Source organism: Callorhinus ursinus, unplaced genomic scaffold, assembly GCF_003265705.2.
Source record: "Callorhinus ursinus isolate GAN/ISIS: 27379988/994484 unplaced genomic scaffold, GSC_fseal_2.0 scaffold63, whole genome shotgun sequence".
Classification (NCBI taxonomy): Eukaryota; Metazoa; Chordata; class Mammalia; order Carnivora; family Otariidae; genus Callorhinus; species Callorhinus ursinus.
The window spans coordinates 8203354-8221329 of NW_027397125.1; the positions used below are offsets into that span (position 1 = coordinate 8203354).

Genomic DNA, 17976 nt, shown 5'->3' on the forward strand with positions numbered 1-17976 from the left:
AGTTATGCTAGGCTGCAATTTTCTTTCAATTACTGTATCTTCTACACTTCAGATCAAATAGATCACTTACCGGAGGGAATCACAAAAGAATTCAAAGTTGTGTTGCCCTTCTTACAAATATAGCCTAGTCTCTGAACACATTCCAGATTTTCCCATTTAGCATTTTTCCCAGGATTTAGTGACACACAGCTTTTTCCAGGTTCTGTTGATGGACTTCCTTTGGGGAGAAGGAAAAATCAAAGTGGGATTATTATAGGTATTACAAGTAGACAGCCCCCACAACCTCACGGCTTCATCCTTGGGATTTAATGAATCCCATTCTGTCTCTGGCTTCATATTCACCAATAAATCTTTACTGACTGCAGAGCAAAAGACGCGTTGGGTATCTATTTCTTTTCTTGTCTTTGGATCATTCCAATGTCTAAAATGTTGATTATACAAGTTTACGTCTTTGAAATAACTTTTTTCACAATATCAGCAATAAAGCTAGACCTTATAATCTTGAACAATCTTCACATTGGGTTTTGTTATGTATAACAAAATGCACAACACATCATGTTCCAAACCAGCCATATTAAACATTGTAAATACCTACCAAAAAGCTAAGTAAGGCTAACTGTGTGAAGCAAACTAGAGAATTTCTGAACATGGGAAAACTTTCTCCAGCTAGAGAGAGGAGACGGAGGAACACAGCAAAGAGGAGAAAGACAAGGAAGGGGAGCTTCAGAAGCAACATGACATGGGAAATGCTGATAAAGTCCACCCCAAAGTCAGACTCTTCCTCAAGATTTTCAACCCAGCCTACTGAAGATTTTTAACTACTAACCCTTCATCCCATATCTTACTGAAAACTGATAAAAGAACCAGATAAATTAAAGTCAACTTTGGGAATGCAATGGATACATGGAAAACTAGCTCCATCTCTCACCTGAAGACAGGGTGATGAGCCACGTTTTGTTAACAACTCTGTTTTGTGACCTCTGACATGGATACAACCTGGCCCTGGACCTCACTTTGCCTTCCTGCTAGATGGGGATCCTATCACCTGCTCCATAAAGCTTTTGTCAACATTTTTTGAAAGTTGTGGAAGAATACACAATGAAAAACATTGTTAGTGATAAGGACTTTGATATATCAATTAGTTGTCTTTAAATAGCTACCAAAGTTATTTGAATTCACACTTCTATAGCATTTGTGTAAAATATCCTCACTTCAAATGTGAATGTATTTTAATAGATGCATTACTTGGTAAGTACTCAATTGAATGCTTAATCAAATGTTTCATGCAATAACAGCTTCTAATATTCTACAAGATTTCTGATTTTCATTTGAAGAAACTCTCATATTATTTCAGAAGGTGACTTAACCTTGCACCTCTTACTTCTCAGCAATTTGGTTTAATAAGGGAGGACATTTCTTTTCCTTTCTCATCAATATTCCAATTTCATTCCTCACATTCACTGAAGTTAACCCCCCAATTTTCTCACTGAACTCTTGGAATGCAAGTGATTAAATATTATAATAATTACTCCAAAATTGCATAATAAATAAACATGCAATAATTCAGCAAAGAATAAACTTTAGTTCCTTTAAAAAATGATCATTATTATCTAATGATCTGATTGAGCCCAACTGGCATTCTCCAATTTAATTTGACTGAGTGAGTAGGCAGACAAATCAAAACCTCACCCACGAGAAGGACATCTTATAGTCCCTTGTAGTAATGTTTAGTTTCCATATTGCAGAGGAAACCGGAGCTGATTCTAGTGACAGCCCTGTAACTATGCATTGAAGGAATGCATTGGAAGTGGAATTTCATAGTAAAAGCACATCAATTTAAGCTAAAATATATCCTCTAAACTTTCCCTCTTGTGTTTTAGCATCTATTCTGAATATTCTTGCTCTTTTCTTCCTTCCTTTCTTTCTTTATTCTTTCTCTCTCTTTCTTTCTTATTTTCAAAGCTTTCATTTCTTTAAATACCATAAATTAGTAACATAGAAGAGAGTTTAATTTCCTAAGCCAAATGCAAAAACCATTCAGTGGCTTTTAAGAAGGAAGTCTGACCATATGAAGAAACACTACATCATTTGCTCATAGCAGAACTAGTGAATGAAAATGTGACCCATCCTTTTCCACACCCATGCAGACATTAGTAATCATTAATTATTGTACTCTTTGCTAATAAACCAACATTAGTATGGGGTGGAGTTGGAAGTGGGGGTGGGGAGTTCTGAATCACACTCCATAGAGCGCCTCAAGCAGCTACTAATCGTTGGCATTTGTGAATAAGGTAAAAGTTTTTTGTCATCATTGGTCTTTTTGTTTTCTCTGAATAACTGCTGTTAATAAATGTGTAAGACACATTTATTATTTAGCCTCCTTTATGTTCTGTTACCTGTATGCTATGACAATGTAGACATAATTAGTTCAGAGCATTTTCTGTCCTCCAAAAAATTAGAAAGATGTTGAAGGCTTAATCATCCCCCAACTGTATTTTTTTTAATTAAACCACAAATTGCCAACAAAAGTGCTAATGAATTATTATGCTAGCATGGAATAGTATCATTTGCATCTGAAATATTATTTTAATCCAACTATATTAGATTAACAACAGGAGAAAATGATGCTAAGGTCATTATAACAATGATAGAAATATCGCAAATATCTCAGGGCACAAGATAATGAGAAACTGTCCAGCCCCAAATAATTCATATTCACTTAAATTCATATTTTGTATGTGTGTGTAAATATAAATAAATACATATAAAATCTTTGAATATACTATATAGCATTATATAGTATATGTATCTCATAAGTATACATATTACGTATAAGCACTTTCAAGGGGAACATTGTAAAATTCAAAAAGTTGATTTTGAATATAATAGCTAGCAAATCAAAGGTACTCAGAGAATATGTACTTTAACAGAATCCTGTATTGATTTGTGTGATAATCCTGCCAGACAAATCCCCAAGCTAGGAAGCAGGTATAACCTTGCGGTTTTAGTATATGCAAATCCAGTTGGCAGATTTCAAAGCAACGTGAGAAATGGACTATATTTGGTAAAGTCTCCCAGTTCTTTTCTTTGAGCTCCCCATGCGAGATGATGAAGATCTCTATGGTATCCAGACAAATTAAAACTAGATGTATTTAGCCACAGACAAGCTGGACCCTACCTGGTAACCAGTTCAAATATCTGAATGGACTGCCACCACTCCATTGCCATCCACTGTTGAAACTCAGGCTGTTAAGACCAATCCAGAGTCCTGAGGTCAAGGAACTGGTTAATCCTATGGAACAAAAGCAAAAACAAACAAACAAACAAAAAATGAAACTGACATTTGGAAAAGACAATAGAATCGAATTCAGAATTAAGTGGTTGGATCAAAATGTATTAGAAGGAAGTGATAAAAAAACCATCCCTAACACTTCTCCTTGGATTCTCTGGAGGTAAGTACAACTACTACCTCCATTGGCAGGTAAAGAAACAGCGGTGAGAGGGACGCCTGGGTGGCTCACTCAGTTAAGCGGCTCCCTTCGGCTCAGGTCATGATCCCAGGGTCCTGGGATCTAGTCCCGCATCAGGCTCCTTGCTCAGCAGGGAGCCTGCTTCTCCCTCTGCCTGCAGCTCCCCCTGCTTGTACTCTCGCTCACTCTCTCTCACCCACTCTCTAACAAATAAATAAATAAAATTTAAAAGAAAAGAAACAACGGTGAGAATCTAAGTAAGATTCTTAGTAAGATCTAGTAAGATTCTTGCTAAGCTTCTAGCCCAGATACGACCAGGCTTCAACCCCATCATCTTGGAATATTCCTATTGGATGATATGAGTGTGTTTTAATTTGGATAAGACTCTGACTATCATCAAATAATATTTTTACTTCCTTTTAGAGTACAAATAAGATTTTTTAAGATTTTGTTTATTTGAGAGTGCGCAAGTGAGCAAGGGGATGGGCAGAGAGAGAGGGACAAGCAGACTCCATGCTAAATGCAGAGCCTGATGCCTGGCTCCATCACACGACCCTGAGACCATGACCTGAGCAGAAATCAAGAGTCAGATGCTTAACCAACTGAGCCACCCAGGCACCCCTAGAGTACAAATAAGATTTATTACAAAAAAAATTCAAAGTTTTCTATCACAAAAATGTTTAATAAACATTTCAATCTATCATTCTCATAAATTCTTACCTAACCTTACACTCCAGAACTTAGTCTAAGAATTGTATTTCATGACATTTTTTAAAAATCAATTTTTCTTTTCATTAATATTTTGCTTAAAGTCAAAGCAAAATTCTTTGGCTAACATGAACAACACTTTGTTTAGGCACTTCATAAATCATAATTACAATGTTTCAAACTCTGTGTGGTTGTGGGGTGGGGGTTGGTGGGCTCATGTAGAATAAAAAAACGCGAGAGACTATGGACTCTGAGAAAACAAACTGAGGGTTCTAGAGGGGAGGGGGTGGGGGGATGGGTTAGCCTGGTGATGGGTATTAAAGAGGGCACGTACTGAATGGAGCACTGGGTGTTATACGCAAACAATGAACCATGGAACACTACATCAAAAACTAATAATATAATGTATGGTGATTAACATAATAAAATAAAAATAAATAAAATAATAAATAAATGAATAAATAAACAAGCCACAGGGACCTGAACCTTCTGATGTCAAACACTCTCATTTGTTACTACCTATACTTTTAAAAAACAACAGATTCTCTGTTCTTTCTACATGGGTTTTAGTTGATTAAAAAGAGGACCACAGGGGGAGGAAGGGAAAACTGAATGGGAAGAAATCAGAGAGGGATACAAACCATGAGAGACTCTGCACTCCAGGACCCAAACTGCGGGTTACAGAAGGGAGGGGTGGGGGGACGGGGTAACTGGGTGATGGGTATTAAGGAGGGCACGTGTGGTGATGAGCACTGGGTGCTAGCACAACTAATGAATCGTTGAACAATACATCAAGAACTAATGATGTACTATATGCTGGCTAACTGAACATAATTAAAAAAAGAGTTCATAAAAAACAAAACTATCCTTTGTCTTTAATAAAATACTAAACTTAAGTTGGTATTCTTGTCAATGCGAGAATTACCACTTACTCTATTAGGAGCACTGTATGTTTCATTTAATCCTCACAAACTATGAAAAGTGTCTTGTGACATCAAAGCCCAGACTCCATAGTTCTCATGTAACCAACTGAGCTATCTCAAAGTCACTAACATTTCCCCCAATTTCTCATTAGCTCACGGATGCACATATTCATGTCACCGATTCAAATGAATGGAGGTCCCAGTGACTCAGTGCCAAATAATCAGATCTCACATTTATTGCACCCACTCGCATTAAAGTGCAGATGATGGTCTTAGAGATCATGTGGCCTGAATGTTGCACTCAGTTTATTCAGCATCTGGCAAAGAGGCACTTGCAAAGGGTGGTCCAAATATCCACTTGAGGATATTGATTAGGTTGATATTGATTTAAGTAGGTTGATACTTAATAAACTGAACGGAATTCAATACTGGAATTACTTACTGAAAAGTAAACTCTATTGTGTGATTTCTTTAAATAAAGCAATAAAATAATAATGGGATGAAATTAAATACCGGAATGTAAAAATCAGTGAAAATTAATTCTGATTCACTCATTTTTATGAAATGTTCTAGAAAAAATGTTTGAGTTAGCACAGTTCTTACAGACAGGTACTTTCTATACCTTGGGAGGTATCTAGTCCAATCTCTTCATTTTACAGAGAAAGAAACTAAAGACAGAGATTAAGAAACATGGAGAGAAGCAGAGGATCAGCAGATGAGGATTGAAACCCAGGGTTCAACGTGGTTTCTCCAGTGGATTCAACCCCTGTTTAAATTAATTTTGCCTGTGAGTTATTACTATAGTACCCTTTCTAGATAACTTTAAATATTAGAGCAACTTTATATAAACAACAATGAATGAGACAGCTATTTCTTTTTTTTTCCTTTGCCAGTAGATATTTATTATGTTATGTTAATCACCCTACATTACATCATTAGTTTTGGATGTAGTGTTCCATGATTCATTGTTTGTGCATAACACCCAGTGCTCCACGCAGAACGTGCCCTCTTTAATACCCATCACCAGGCTAACCCATCCCCCCACCCCCCTCCCCTCTAGAACCCTCAGTTTGTTTCTCAGAGTCCATAGTCTCTCATGGTTCGTCTCCCCCTCCGATTTCCCCCCCTTTATTTTTCCCTTCCTGCTATCTTCTTCTTTTTTTAACATATAATGTATTATTTGTTTCAGAGGTACAGGTCTGTGATCCAACAGTCTTGCACAATTCACAGCGCTCACCATAGCACATACCCTCCCCAATGAGACAGCTATTTCTGATACATGGCATTCCTCTCCAAACAATAGCCAGAACTCACTCCTAACACCTGTGAAGACTCAGCTTTTCATTCTCCAAAGTTGGAATCTTACCAAAAAACAGAAATTTTTATTGTAAACTCTACCAAGGAGATGAGATTATCAAAAGGATAAGTCTTTGTATTTCTTTAGTCTTAAGTTTCTGGGATGAGCATCACCAAGTATGACTGCATTCATTTGAAAAAATAATAATGTGATAAAAAATCATTCATATGAAATAAATTTTATAATTATTTATCTTATCAATGGTTACCTTTTAGTTTATTGATTATTTTTTACATATAGTTATTAAAACTATTCATATGAGTACTATATTATTACTTCAGTCACGTTAGGATAAATTAAAGAAATCAACTAAAAAGTTCTGTCCTATCTCATTTATGTAATAGGTAATTTATAATGTGTCAAGAGGAAACACTTGTCTACTAGTCCGTGCCTTAGAAATGTCATTCTGGGATCAGTGTCACACTGACACTACATTTTATGTTAGTAATTACTCCGCTAAATACTATTGAACACTGAATGATTTTTTTTTCATAGATTATTTGAAGTTGTAGTCACCTGAATAATAATCTCTACACTTACAGAGGGGTATACTAGAGAAAATGATGCTGAAAGTAGCATTTCACAAATGCTAAATATAGCTATTCCCCCAACTGAAATACTCTTGTACTTTAAAAAAAATTATTGGTTAAGAAAATAAGCATTTATAAGTTTTCAGAACTATAAGCAATTCACTGACTATAGGAAGAATTAAAGTCGATTTTGTCTGAGATTGCTTAAATTACTGTGTTTGGCAATAGCAAAGCAAAGATGATAGTTTCTTAAAGGGCTTATCTATCCTCTGACATCCCGAGTCTGCCCTAGGTACTTCTAGGCTTGTTTTGAAGAACTGAATTAATAAATACTTCTTAAACCAGGGCCTAACACATAATCTGTGCCCAATAAATATAAGTTGTTAGTAGTAGTAGTAGTAGTAGTACTCTACGTTGAATCAGAGTTGGCAAAAAGTAGGATTAGAAACAAAATACAAATTTTATGTTAAATATATCATCACTTAAAGCAAATGAGCATCATCCACAAATTTCTTTCTCTTATGTGCTTTTGTAGTGTCATAGAGAGACCAAGATTTTTTTTTAGCATTACTACACAAAATATCAATTCCACATGCTGAACTTTTCAATTCTTGATTTTTCTGCATGTATTATCTGAAACAATTATGTACCTACTTTCGAACCTACTTATAACAGAAGATGAACTCAGGTCCAACGTTAGCCTTCGCTTTCACCTCTTCTGCATTGTGGTCCAATTCATTTTCCAGCCAACACCAAAAACAATCAGGGTAGCAAGCCAACTTTCACTTCTTACATCTTATTTCAGTTCTGTAAATCCTAATCCTGCACATATGCGGTTATAACTCTGATTCAGGAATTGAGGATTAAATCGCTTCCCAACATTTTAGGGTAGAAACAGTAGTGAGGATGATGCAATCATCGTGAATGTCGTAAGAAGTTGCTGCTGGGCAGATGCTAAGCCCTGCAGACTAGGGAGAATCAGATTGCAGGTTTAAGACTAAGTTCACCAGAACAAGGAGCGGCTGACACCTAAATTAAGGGTTCTTTTTAGGGCTTTGGGGACCACCAGTGAGTGGTTGGGACCCGGGCAGAATGAAATGGAAAGACAGTGCTCAGTTCCAATCCAACTATTTTCTGAACAGGAGGCAGGAGGCAAGTTTCTAGCTTCTCCCTGTTATTTCATCTATAAAGTGGAGACAATAGTATTCATTTAGGAAGCTGGCGTGAGCTTTAGAAACAAAGCCCAGTGTCTGGTACACAGCAGCTGATCAATAAATGACAGTTAAATGGATCCGGGTCATAAAAACAGTTTACACCTTTTTTTTTAAATTAATTAATTTTTTTTGATGTAGTGTTCCATGATTCATTGTTTGCATATAACACCCAGTGCCCCATGCAATACGTGCCCTCATTAATACCCATCACCAGGCTAACCCGTCCCCCCACCCCCTTCCCTTCCGGAACCCTCAGTTTGTTTCTCAGAGTCCATAGTCTCTCATGGTTCATCTCCCCCTCCGATCCCCCCTTCATTTTTCCCTTCCTACTATCTTCTTTTATTTTTTTAACATATAATGTATTATTTGTTTCAGACGTACAGGTCTGTAATTCATCAGTCTTACACAATTCATACACATACCCTCCCCAATGTCTATCACCCAGCCACGCCATCCCTCCCACCCCCAACCACTCCAGCAACCCTCAGTTTGTTTCCTGAGATTAAGAATTACTCATATCAGAGAGATCATATAATAAATGTCTTTCTCTGATTGACTTATTTCGCTAAAATATATTGACAGTGCTCACAATCCTCACATAGAAAAATCTTATTTTAAAAGGATAACTATTTATGGGTATGTATTTTTTATTTTAGTGGCATATTTCCCCCAAGGGAGTATAGATCACAATCCTTCACTCACACTATTATTTTCTAGATTCTTCCCCACTACATCCCAATAAATCCTGAAAGTCATGAATATCTTCTCTCCAAAAACCAAAGTTCTGTTTCACTTTATGAATTCCCCCTTTAGGCTTTTTTTTTCCCCCCTAAAGCATGCCATTTTTGACTTAAAGACAAGCAGGAAATACTACAAATCTCATTAGTGAACTCATTCTTGCCCAGATTTCAGTTAAAATTTGCTGACTAAAATTCCAGAGGCTTGGATAAGACTCAAAGAAGTATCTGAGGGGAACTGGGCCACGGAATCTCTTAGTGCTTGTCTATGCTCCTGATGGATGCAGTAACAGCACCGACTGATTAGGAAAGCATTTTCTGCAGCCTCAGTTGGAGCCGCTGTTCCACCCGCATCACCCCTTTCCTCCAGGCAGCTGCTGAAGGCAGGTAAAAAGTCACCTGTGTTCTGTCTTGTGGCTTCCAGAAAGCCAGAAAACAAGTAAAACTTGGAAGAGTCAAGAGAATACAACCCATAAACAGATTCCCTTAAAAAAAAAAAAAAAAAGCCAACGAAACCATTTCAACTTTTTGTTTAAGTTATTTTAATTCCATATATCGCCCTCTGCTTATCGCCACAAATGCCCTCCTTAACCCCCAACACCTATTTCCCCCACCCTCACCCTCCTCCCCTATGGTGGCCAGCAACCCTGCTCTCTGTAGTTAAAGTCTGTTTCTTGGCTTGTCTCTCTCTTTTTCTTTCTTTGCCCTTTGCTTGTTTGTTTTGTTTCCCAGATTCCACATATGAGTGAAATCCTATGGTATTCGTCTTCCTCTGCCTGACTTAGAAACCACTTCAACTTTGACAGAGTTTTCTCTCACCCATGTCACCATGCACAGAAAAGCCCCGGGTTGTCCTAAGTCATCTTTTCTCTTCCTTATTCATCTACATGAATTTAGTTTTGTCTCTTTCCGTGCTTTCTGTCCTTATTTTTAGACATGGTTATAAATATTAATCACTCTGATACTATGCCCCAATACTAGGAAGGCCCCCCGCCCAGACCAACACAAAACAGAATAATTGAGCAGACTTGAGGCATAATTCCTTCTCTGAGTTTATGAATACACAGTGAGGTCAGATTGCTTTTCTCCTGTCAGTGTCGGTAACAATAATGGAAAGAAAATGATCAACTGCTGCCTCTACTGAAAGGAGACTATTAATAAATGTTAAACTTGGCACCCAACTATTGCAAGAAAGATTTCATTACAGTGGAGTAGTTCGTGCTTTGGCACTCAGGAAGCGAGGAAGAGTAGAAAAATGCATTTCACAAGGTTGTGCTGAATAAATGTGTGTTACTTCTTTTCTCCAAAAAGACATTGCAATAAACATCTGCAAATTCAATTAAAAATAATAATAACTTACAGGAGAAACATGGTCCGGTTAATAAAGAGTATCACCCAAAAAGAGAAAAAGAGGCCAAGGTGGGGACATGCTCTATCCGTCGTATTGGTTCACACACTCTCCCATTTAACAGACGAAGTCACTGAGGCTCAGAAGCTTCCCAGCATCAAAGAGCTGAGACCCAGGCAGTATGGCTCTAGAGTTGATTCCCTTTACTCCTGCACTCTGCTGCCTGGGGTCTAGTCAGTTGGAATGTGTAGGCAGTGCTGACTCCACAGGTGCTAACATGGTGCTCCCTCAACCACTTGCCCCAGAAGCACCTGGAAGGTGGACAATATGCAGCTAGCTTCCTGGGCCCCACGTCACCTCTACTGATCCAGCATCTCTTGAGTTTGTGCCCACACATCTTCATTTTAACAAAGCTCCCCAGTGATTAATAAGCACCTTCACATTGAATAACCACGGCACTAACTGTCTTCTTGCCATAAACTGACGACCTGTCCACACATGAGGCTGAATTTCTAAACAATTCTTTTCACTGGGCTCCACCATCATTTGTCAGTCAGCAAACATTCATTGAGACTCTTTTCCTTGGAAGGTTCCATGTGAATCTCTTTGGGGGTTGGGGAGCATAAATACTCGTAAGACATTCCCGATTTTCAGCCATTTGCCCCTATAATCCATTCTCCACACAGCCTTCAGTTTGCTTTGTTCATGGCACTTACTAAAATTTGTATTTATCTGTTTGTTTTCTTGTTTATGTCTGTTTTCCCCACTGGACTTTAAGCTCCTTGTAGACAGGACAGGACTGGCTTTGGTCACCACTGTGTCCCTCTGACCTAGCATAATACCTCACACACAGATACCAGCCACTGTGTTGAATGAATGAATGAATGAATGGACAAAAAATAAAAAATGAATGCATTTCTAGTCTTGTAGGGGAAGTGGGACATAAATGTATGTAGCTATTATGAAAGCAGTAAACAAATAAGAGAAATGCAGATAGAAATGGATAAGATTGCACTTCAGCTGTATGAAATTTTGGGAATTCCAGGTACAAGGAATGGCATGGGAGAAAGTATTAGATAAAGATGAAAAACCCAAAACTCTTCTGTCAAGACTGCAAAATGCATGAAGGGGAATAGCATTCATGGGACAGACAACAGCCTCTGAATGCCAGGCAAAGGTGTTTTCTTAATTATTTGATAGGAAATAAGCAACTAAGGGTTTTTGAACATGGTAAGTCATAGGATCAGAGCTCTATTAATCTGGTAGCAGTGTCAGGGTGAACTGGAGGAAGGGAATTCTGGAACAGGAGCCTGAGGATGCTTTTTCTCCCTGCTCATTTCGGCTCCTAATCTCTCTGTTTCCCAAGTGTGGATCTCAGAAGCTACAACAAATACTTTCACCTCAAGCAAACATTCGTTCTTTCCATCTTCACAAGCCTACGAGAACAGACGCTTCAAAAGCAAACACACCGTGAAAAGAATGCCAATTAGTCCTGAAATCCTGTACTGCCTGGGAGTTTGAGAGACAGGAAGCCAAAAGGACATGGTTTCTGAACTCCTCTTGACTTGCCCCTGCTCGCGGTAAGAGCTTCTACTTCCTTTTCTCCTTTTTGACTTCCGTGATGCTGATGCAAAAACTGTGGCTTCAGGTTAGACCTGTAATACCTGACCGGCATGGTCCCCTTGCCGTGTCCAAGAACATCACCTACTGATTGTGACATTTTCTACTCTGAGCCCAGATTAAGCCTCAGAATCCTTCTCGAGACTGTCACAACTGAGGGAAGAAAGCTGGCTCCTGAGACAAAACCTATTTGCATTTGCAGGGGCACATTCCCACCCCCCTCCTCTTGTAACATCTGTTCAGGACCGACTCTATCCCGATGTCTATAGGCATATGTGCCGTCTGCTTCTAAGCTAAGCTAGACAGAAATAAAATCATCACCATCTTACTTACTTTTTCTTTTCCCGTCATTACCTGTCAGGTACGTTTGCTCGTGAATCTCCGTGATACTCAAGAGTTCAGCACTCTGTTGCTGGCAGCTTCTCCTCGCCTGGTGCCAAGTTAAAGCAGATTTGGAGTTGATCTGGTAGGAAATGCCAGTCAGCGGGTCTTTATTCCATAAGCTTTCACTGCCCTCAACTATAAAAGAAGTCAAATGCGATTGGTTGCATTAGGCATAGAAGAGACTTTCAGGGAAAACTATCTCTTAAACGATTCTAGTAGCATTTTTTTGCCTGAAGCGTATTTGTTTTCCTTTCTTTTCTTTTACTTATTTTTGAAGTGCCTATGAGATTTTTCTTTGCTCTTCTGATGAAGAGGGGGAGTTTTCAAAAGATCCACGGGCACCTCATTCTTTTCACATGCCTAAGAAAGGAAAGAGAGGCATTGTCTCCCTATTTTTGTGTCAGGATGTTTGGGATCAATTGAGTTGGGAAGTGAGGCAAGTGCAAATACTAAGAATAGGGATGTCAGCCCAAATTCCTTAATCTAGAAAAAAATATAAGGTAAAGAGAATGTATAAATCTTCTCTCAATAAGCGGATATTTTGCTTGCACATTCTAGTTGGGTCTTTTTAGACCAAAGGCATGGGCGTTAGAAGGCAAAGTCATGGACTCTACCACCAAGCAGGCTAACCCGGACCTACATCCAGGCACTGTCACTCACTACTGCTTTGTCCTTAGTTCTTAAGCCTCATTTTCCCACCTCTAGGATGTATTAAATCTGTGTGGCCCCAGACAGTAGAAGAAGCTGATTGTTAGTTTTTCTTCCTTCAGAGTAAAAAATAAGTCTTTGAGCTTATTTTTGCCTTTGCTATTTTATGATTCCCAATACACTCTATAAACTTAGTTATACCTTATGAAAGGCCAATAGTATCAGTGGATAAATATTATTTATAGCGTGTTCCCTATAAGATGTTTGGGAAATGAGTCAACAAATCAAGTATTTCTGTGTGCTTCGTGTTATAAAAATGTCCCTTTTCTCTTTTTAATAATATAAAATCCTACCTACAAATCCTAGGGAGCAATAACTTCTTCACTTATTTGTAAAGAAAAGAAGGAATTATGTAACTTCTCAAATTTTCTGATAAGTGTTCAACTTGCCAAGAAGTTGGCCAGTTTCCCATAAGCATATAACCTATGCCATGAATCTTTGTATGTGACCTTTTTCATCACACACCACATACTATGATATGAAACTTGTGGTTCCATGGCACATCAAAGAGGAAGAAAAATAAATCAAAATTCCATTCAGGCAACAACATAGACACTTCTAAGATGTTTTCATTATAAAATTGCTACATATTTACATAAAAATAAATTTGAATTGGTAATGTTCAATTTAAATGATCATGATCTGAGATCTTACTAGTTCCATATCCAAAAGGATTCTTCTCCACATAAGTGAGATCATTCAAATGAGACTGATTTGAGGGCTATTTGAAGATGGAGACGTTTTAAATACATACTTTTAGAAATTTGGAGGTCTAATATGGTAGAAAATGTGAGACACACACACACACACACAAAAGGGGGGGATTATTTTTTTTGCCCAGGAATGGAGGAGAGGGATATACATGACCAAAGAAGGAAATGCTATTTGACTCTTCTCTTCGTTTAAAGAAAGTATATTTTGCACTTTAGATCAAGGAATTAAAATTGATTTCTCAATGAATGTATCGGTTTGCTGACTCTACACCTCCCTGGATTGTTCAAATTCCTGCAGTAAACCAGCATAACTGATGTGGAAAGCTAAAGTTGCAAGCTATGGAGAATTGAGAGAAACGGTCTTTTCCTTTTCCTGTTCTCATGATACTTCAAAATAAATGTCTAAACAGAAGGAAAACATTACAATAAACAATGCAAAGGACAATGAAGAGTGAAATTATTAAAATGTCACTAGGTCAATAACTGGTACCTCATCTTCCTGTATTAAGCCTGCTAGTTGAAGGCTAACATAAAATAAAGTGTTCTTTTGAAAGGAACACAAAGCAAGGAAAATGAAGTAGATTGGGAAATCACAAAGCCCTTTAAGAAAGGCATGAAATGTATAAAGTGTGCTTTAAATTTTTAATGTATGTTGAAATCAAACAACTTTTTATTCCCCATAGTTATTTTACTTTTACATTTAACTATGTGTATATATAGCTAAACTATATATATTTAAATTTATATACATATGTATACTATATATAGTATATATAGTATATAGGCTTTGAAGACATAAATTAGAAGTAATAAGACTAAAAGGTTATTTAAAAGAATACTCAGGATACCCCTCCAACACACATTGATCCCAAGGTTGTGAGCTTTTTTTTTTATGGGTTTTTTTGTGTGTGTGATTAGTGACTAGCCATTTGTCTTCCATTTAATGATTGATTAAATCATACATATGTCCAACAACTCCTTCACCAATACCCCTTAAGTGCAAGATGCTACAGTTAGACCCACGAAATCCACACCCCCAAGAAACTCCATGATAACAGATTTAGAAAATACAATTCCTACTAAGTAAAGGTGAAAGACGCTCCTTAATCATTGGAAAACAAGTATTGCTTCAGCTTAAGGGAAAAAAATAGTTTGATTCTGACAAAAAGACATCTAATATAGTGGTCAGACCTCTATAAACCTTTCACAGGAATCAAACCTTTAAGAGTTGTTATAAGAGAGGCAAATACAATTACTTCACCCAAGAACGGGAGAGCAGTGTCGCCATGAATGGGAAGCCTGTTTTTGTAGATATTCACCCAAAACATAGGAACTGCACACAGAACAGAACTACAATAATATATGGAGCTGAATAATCAAATTTATTTTAAGTGGGATTATAAATTAAAAGAGAAAAATAAGTATCATTCTTAGACTTTGGGATTTAATTCAAGACACAAATATTTTTGTGAATTATTTCACAATAATGCTTGGAATAATGTGATTGTGTGTGGATGTGTGGTCCCCAAAATTCAGCTGTAAGCAATGCTATTGCAATTCAGGTGGCCTTGCAACCATCCCAGACTGCATCTGCACCCGGATTCTTCCCCTGCCCCCACCCCTCTGCAGGCCAGCAGGAGAAAGGGTTCTGAGTAATAGCACAAAACGGAAGCTGCTGTGACCCATAAAGTCTGAAGGGCAAGAGGTCAGGGAGTAAGAAATTTAGGGGGTAGAAAGGGAAGGGCATAGCTGGCCCTATGTGGGGTATGTGGGGTAACAGTGAAAGTGAAAGGGCCCCTCCCTTGCCTCCTTCAGTCCCAGCCTGCTTCCCAAGGCTGATGCCCTCCTCCACCCAGCCCTTTACCGCACCCAAACCTGCTACACCGTTTCTCTACAGATTCTTTTTTTTTTTTAAGATTTTATTTATTTGAGAGAGAGAGAGGGGATGAGCAAGTGAGAGCATGAGCAGGGGAAGAGGCAGAGAGAGAAGCAGGCTCACCGCTGAGCAGGGAGCCCAGCATGGGGCTCGATCTCAGGACCCTGGGATCATGACCTGAGCCGAAGGCAGGTGCTCAGTCATTAGACTGAGCCACCCAGGTGTCCCTCTTTACAGATTCTTGAGCGTGGAGAGAACACAGGAGAATTCTTCTGTTCTGGCTGCTTCCCATCAGTATCATGAAAAGCCACTTATTTTGTTATTACTGCAATAATATGTTTTCATTTTAAAGATCCCTTCAAGCATAAAATAATCCACTTCCACTTGATTCAGAGCTATGTTAAATTAAATGATACCGTTCTTAAATTTACTTTCATTGCTATTCATTACTATCACTTTCAGAGAAAGGAGCCCTTTTCATTACATTGGCAAAAAGTCAGGAGCCCCTCCCATCTCTTTTGTTGTATCAAACCACATGTCTGTGGCATTGTTTAAGTTTTGTTTTTGATCTATGGATCTATGGCATAATAAAGGTAAATCCCCGGGGGGGGGTATTCAGTATATATTGTATCATATGCAGTATAATTTGCCCTACAGTCTTAGCAGTAAAAGTTGAAGGAAAGAAACAGTTGGTGGAAATAAAGGGGTCATGTGATGCAGCCCAGGGCTGAGTGTTAGATCTGTGTCTGGTCTTTAGCCAATATGGATCACCTTCTCCATTGTAAAGTGGGGACAATGACGTCTGCACAGGGTTGTGGTGGAGTGTGACAAGTTAATAAATGGGAAATAACTTTGAGGGGGAAAATGGTTTCAATAAATGTATGGTCTTATTGCCACGGTGTTGTACTAAATGTAGCAAACCCTTCTTGGTGATCATGCTACTTACATTTCAAGGGACAATATCCAAATAGCTTGTCTGCGTCATAGTCTGCAGTGGTCCCACACCAGAGCCATCCATCTGATCGCCCAGCACTTGTACAATCTGCATACCACTTGTTTTCAAACTTGAACGGAAAGGCGCACGTTGCTCCATTGGCATTGCCCAGCAGCGTGTACATGTCTAGAAGAGACATATTGATCGCACTTAGGATGTCAGTCAATCTTCTGATCGGTGGCTTTCCAATAAGAAGGATGCCGACCACATTTGAGGTCCCCACACAGGGAATTCTTTTCTCTTTCCCTTCTCTCTCTACCCACTGTCTTTTGCTGAGTACACACAGCAGTCTCTGTTAGGAACAAGTCTAGTGCCACCTCATTTCTGCACTTTCAGGACAGATTTTCCTCTTTCCTCGTGTGAGAGAAAAGTAGTCAACTCTACTAACACCTGCCTTGACTTCTGCATTTCCCCCGAAACAGAGAAGAGGCGATTCTTCCTCTTGCTTGGAATTACAGAATGATTGAATCTCTAGAATGAAAAATAGCCTTACAGCCGTGTGACTCAAACACGTAGCCAAAAGTTAAACCCCTCCTACCACTTCCTGTCAAGCCAGGCTCTACCGGAGTCCCTCAACAATGCCAATGAGAAAGGGTCAGAATTTGGACAGAACCCTCTAATCCACATCATGGAAAGGAAGCACTCAAAGCTATTGGCTACCATGGACAATCAATATTTGTCTTTCTTAAAACTGAATTCAGACAGAGCAAAATGAGAAGCTCTGGGTTTACCTAGAAGAGAAAATTGAAACAAATAAAAAATCATCGTTGATTGTGGTTTGGCTTAAGCCAAAGAATTAGAGAAGCTCATATCTCCACTGACAACCACACCACTCCCTTAGCCACATTCTCCAAAATGTTTAGTGTCTCTGTCTCTGTAGAGACACCCCCTGGGGAAACAATAACCTTCTATGGGGAAGCATTTTGCTTCTTACCACCAGCTGATATGCAGAATTTGTCCTAGATAAAAATATTCTTTTCTTAATTAAATCTTGTAGATTCTGTGACTTTAAAAAGTCCCTAAAAGACATCTCAAAATCCAATTTAGACAACATAAAATTTCTAAAACATAGAGCACAATACCTAAAATATATTAAAATCCTAATGCACATTAAGTTCCTTACCCTTTCCTTTCCCTTTCTTTACTGTACTTACCAGTCCTCCTGACAAGGTAGGCTTATTTTCATTTACTGCAAAATTACTTTTTCACTGATTAGCTAGTTGTTAGAAACTTCAAAATGCAATTCTAGCTTTTGCCCCACCACATTACAGAACCAGTTTTCCAAACTATATATTGTATAAGGAACATGCTGGATTTAGACATAATTATGCCACTCTTAATCACTGGGGTTTCTGTTCCTTCATATGAAGAAAATCTATTAAGACCACCTCAGG

At 38.3% G+C, this 17976-nt stretch overlaps 1 protein-coding gene across 1 annotated transcript in view; it reads right to left on the minus strand.

Moving 5' to 3' along the window:
* MRC1 (mannose receptor C-type 1) overlaps positions 1 to 17976 on the minus strand; it is a 107479-nt gene that overhangs the window by 74826 nt on the left and 14677 nt on the right. Inside the window, exons 3-6 of the mRNA XM_025892019.2 lie at positions 16535 to 16708; positions 12262 to 12426; positions 3179 to 3292; positions 71 to 217 (exon numbers count right to left, since the gene is read on the minus strand). Of these exons, the coding sequence (XP_025747804.1) occupies positions 71 to 217; positions 3179 to 3292; positions 12262 to 12426; positions 16535 to 16708 (600 nt within the window). The remainder of the gene's footprint in view (positions 1 to 70; positions 218 to 3178; positions 3293 to 12261; positions 12427 to 16534; positions 16709 to 17976) is intronic.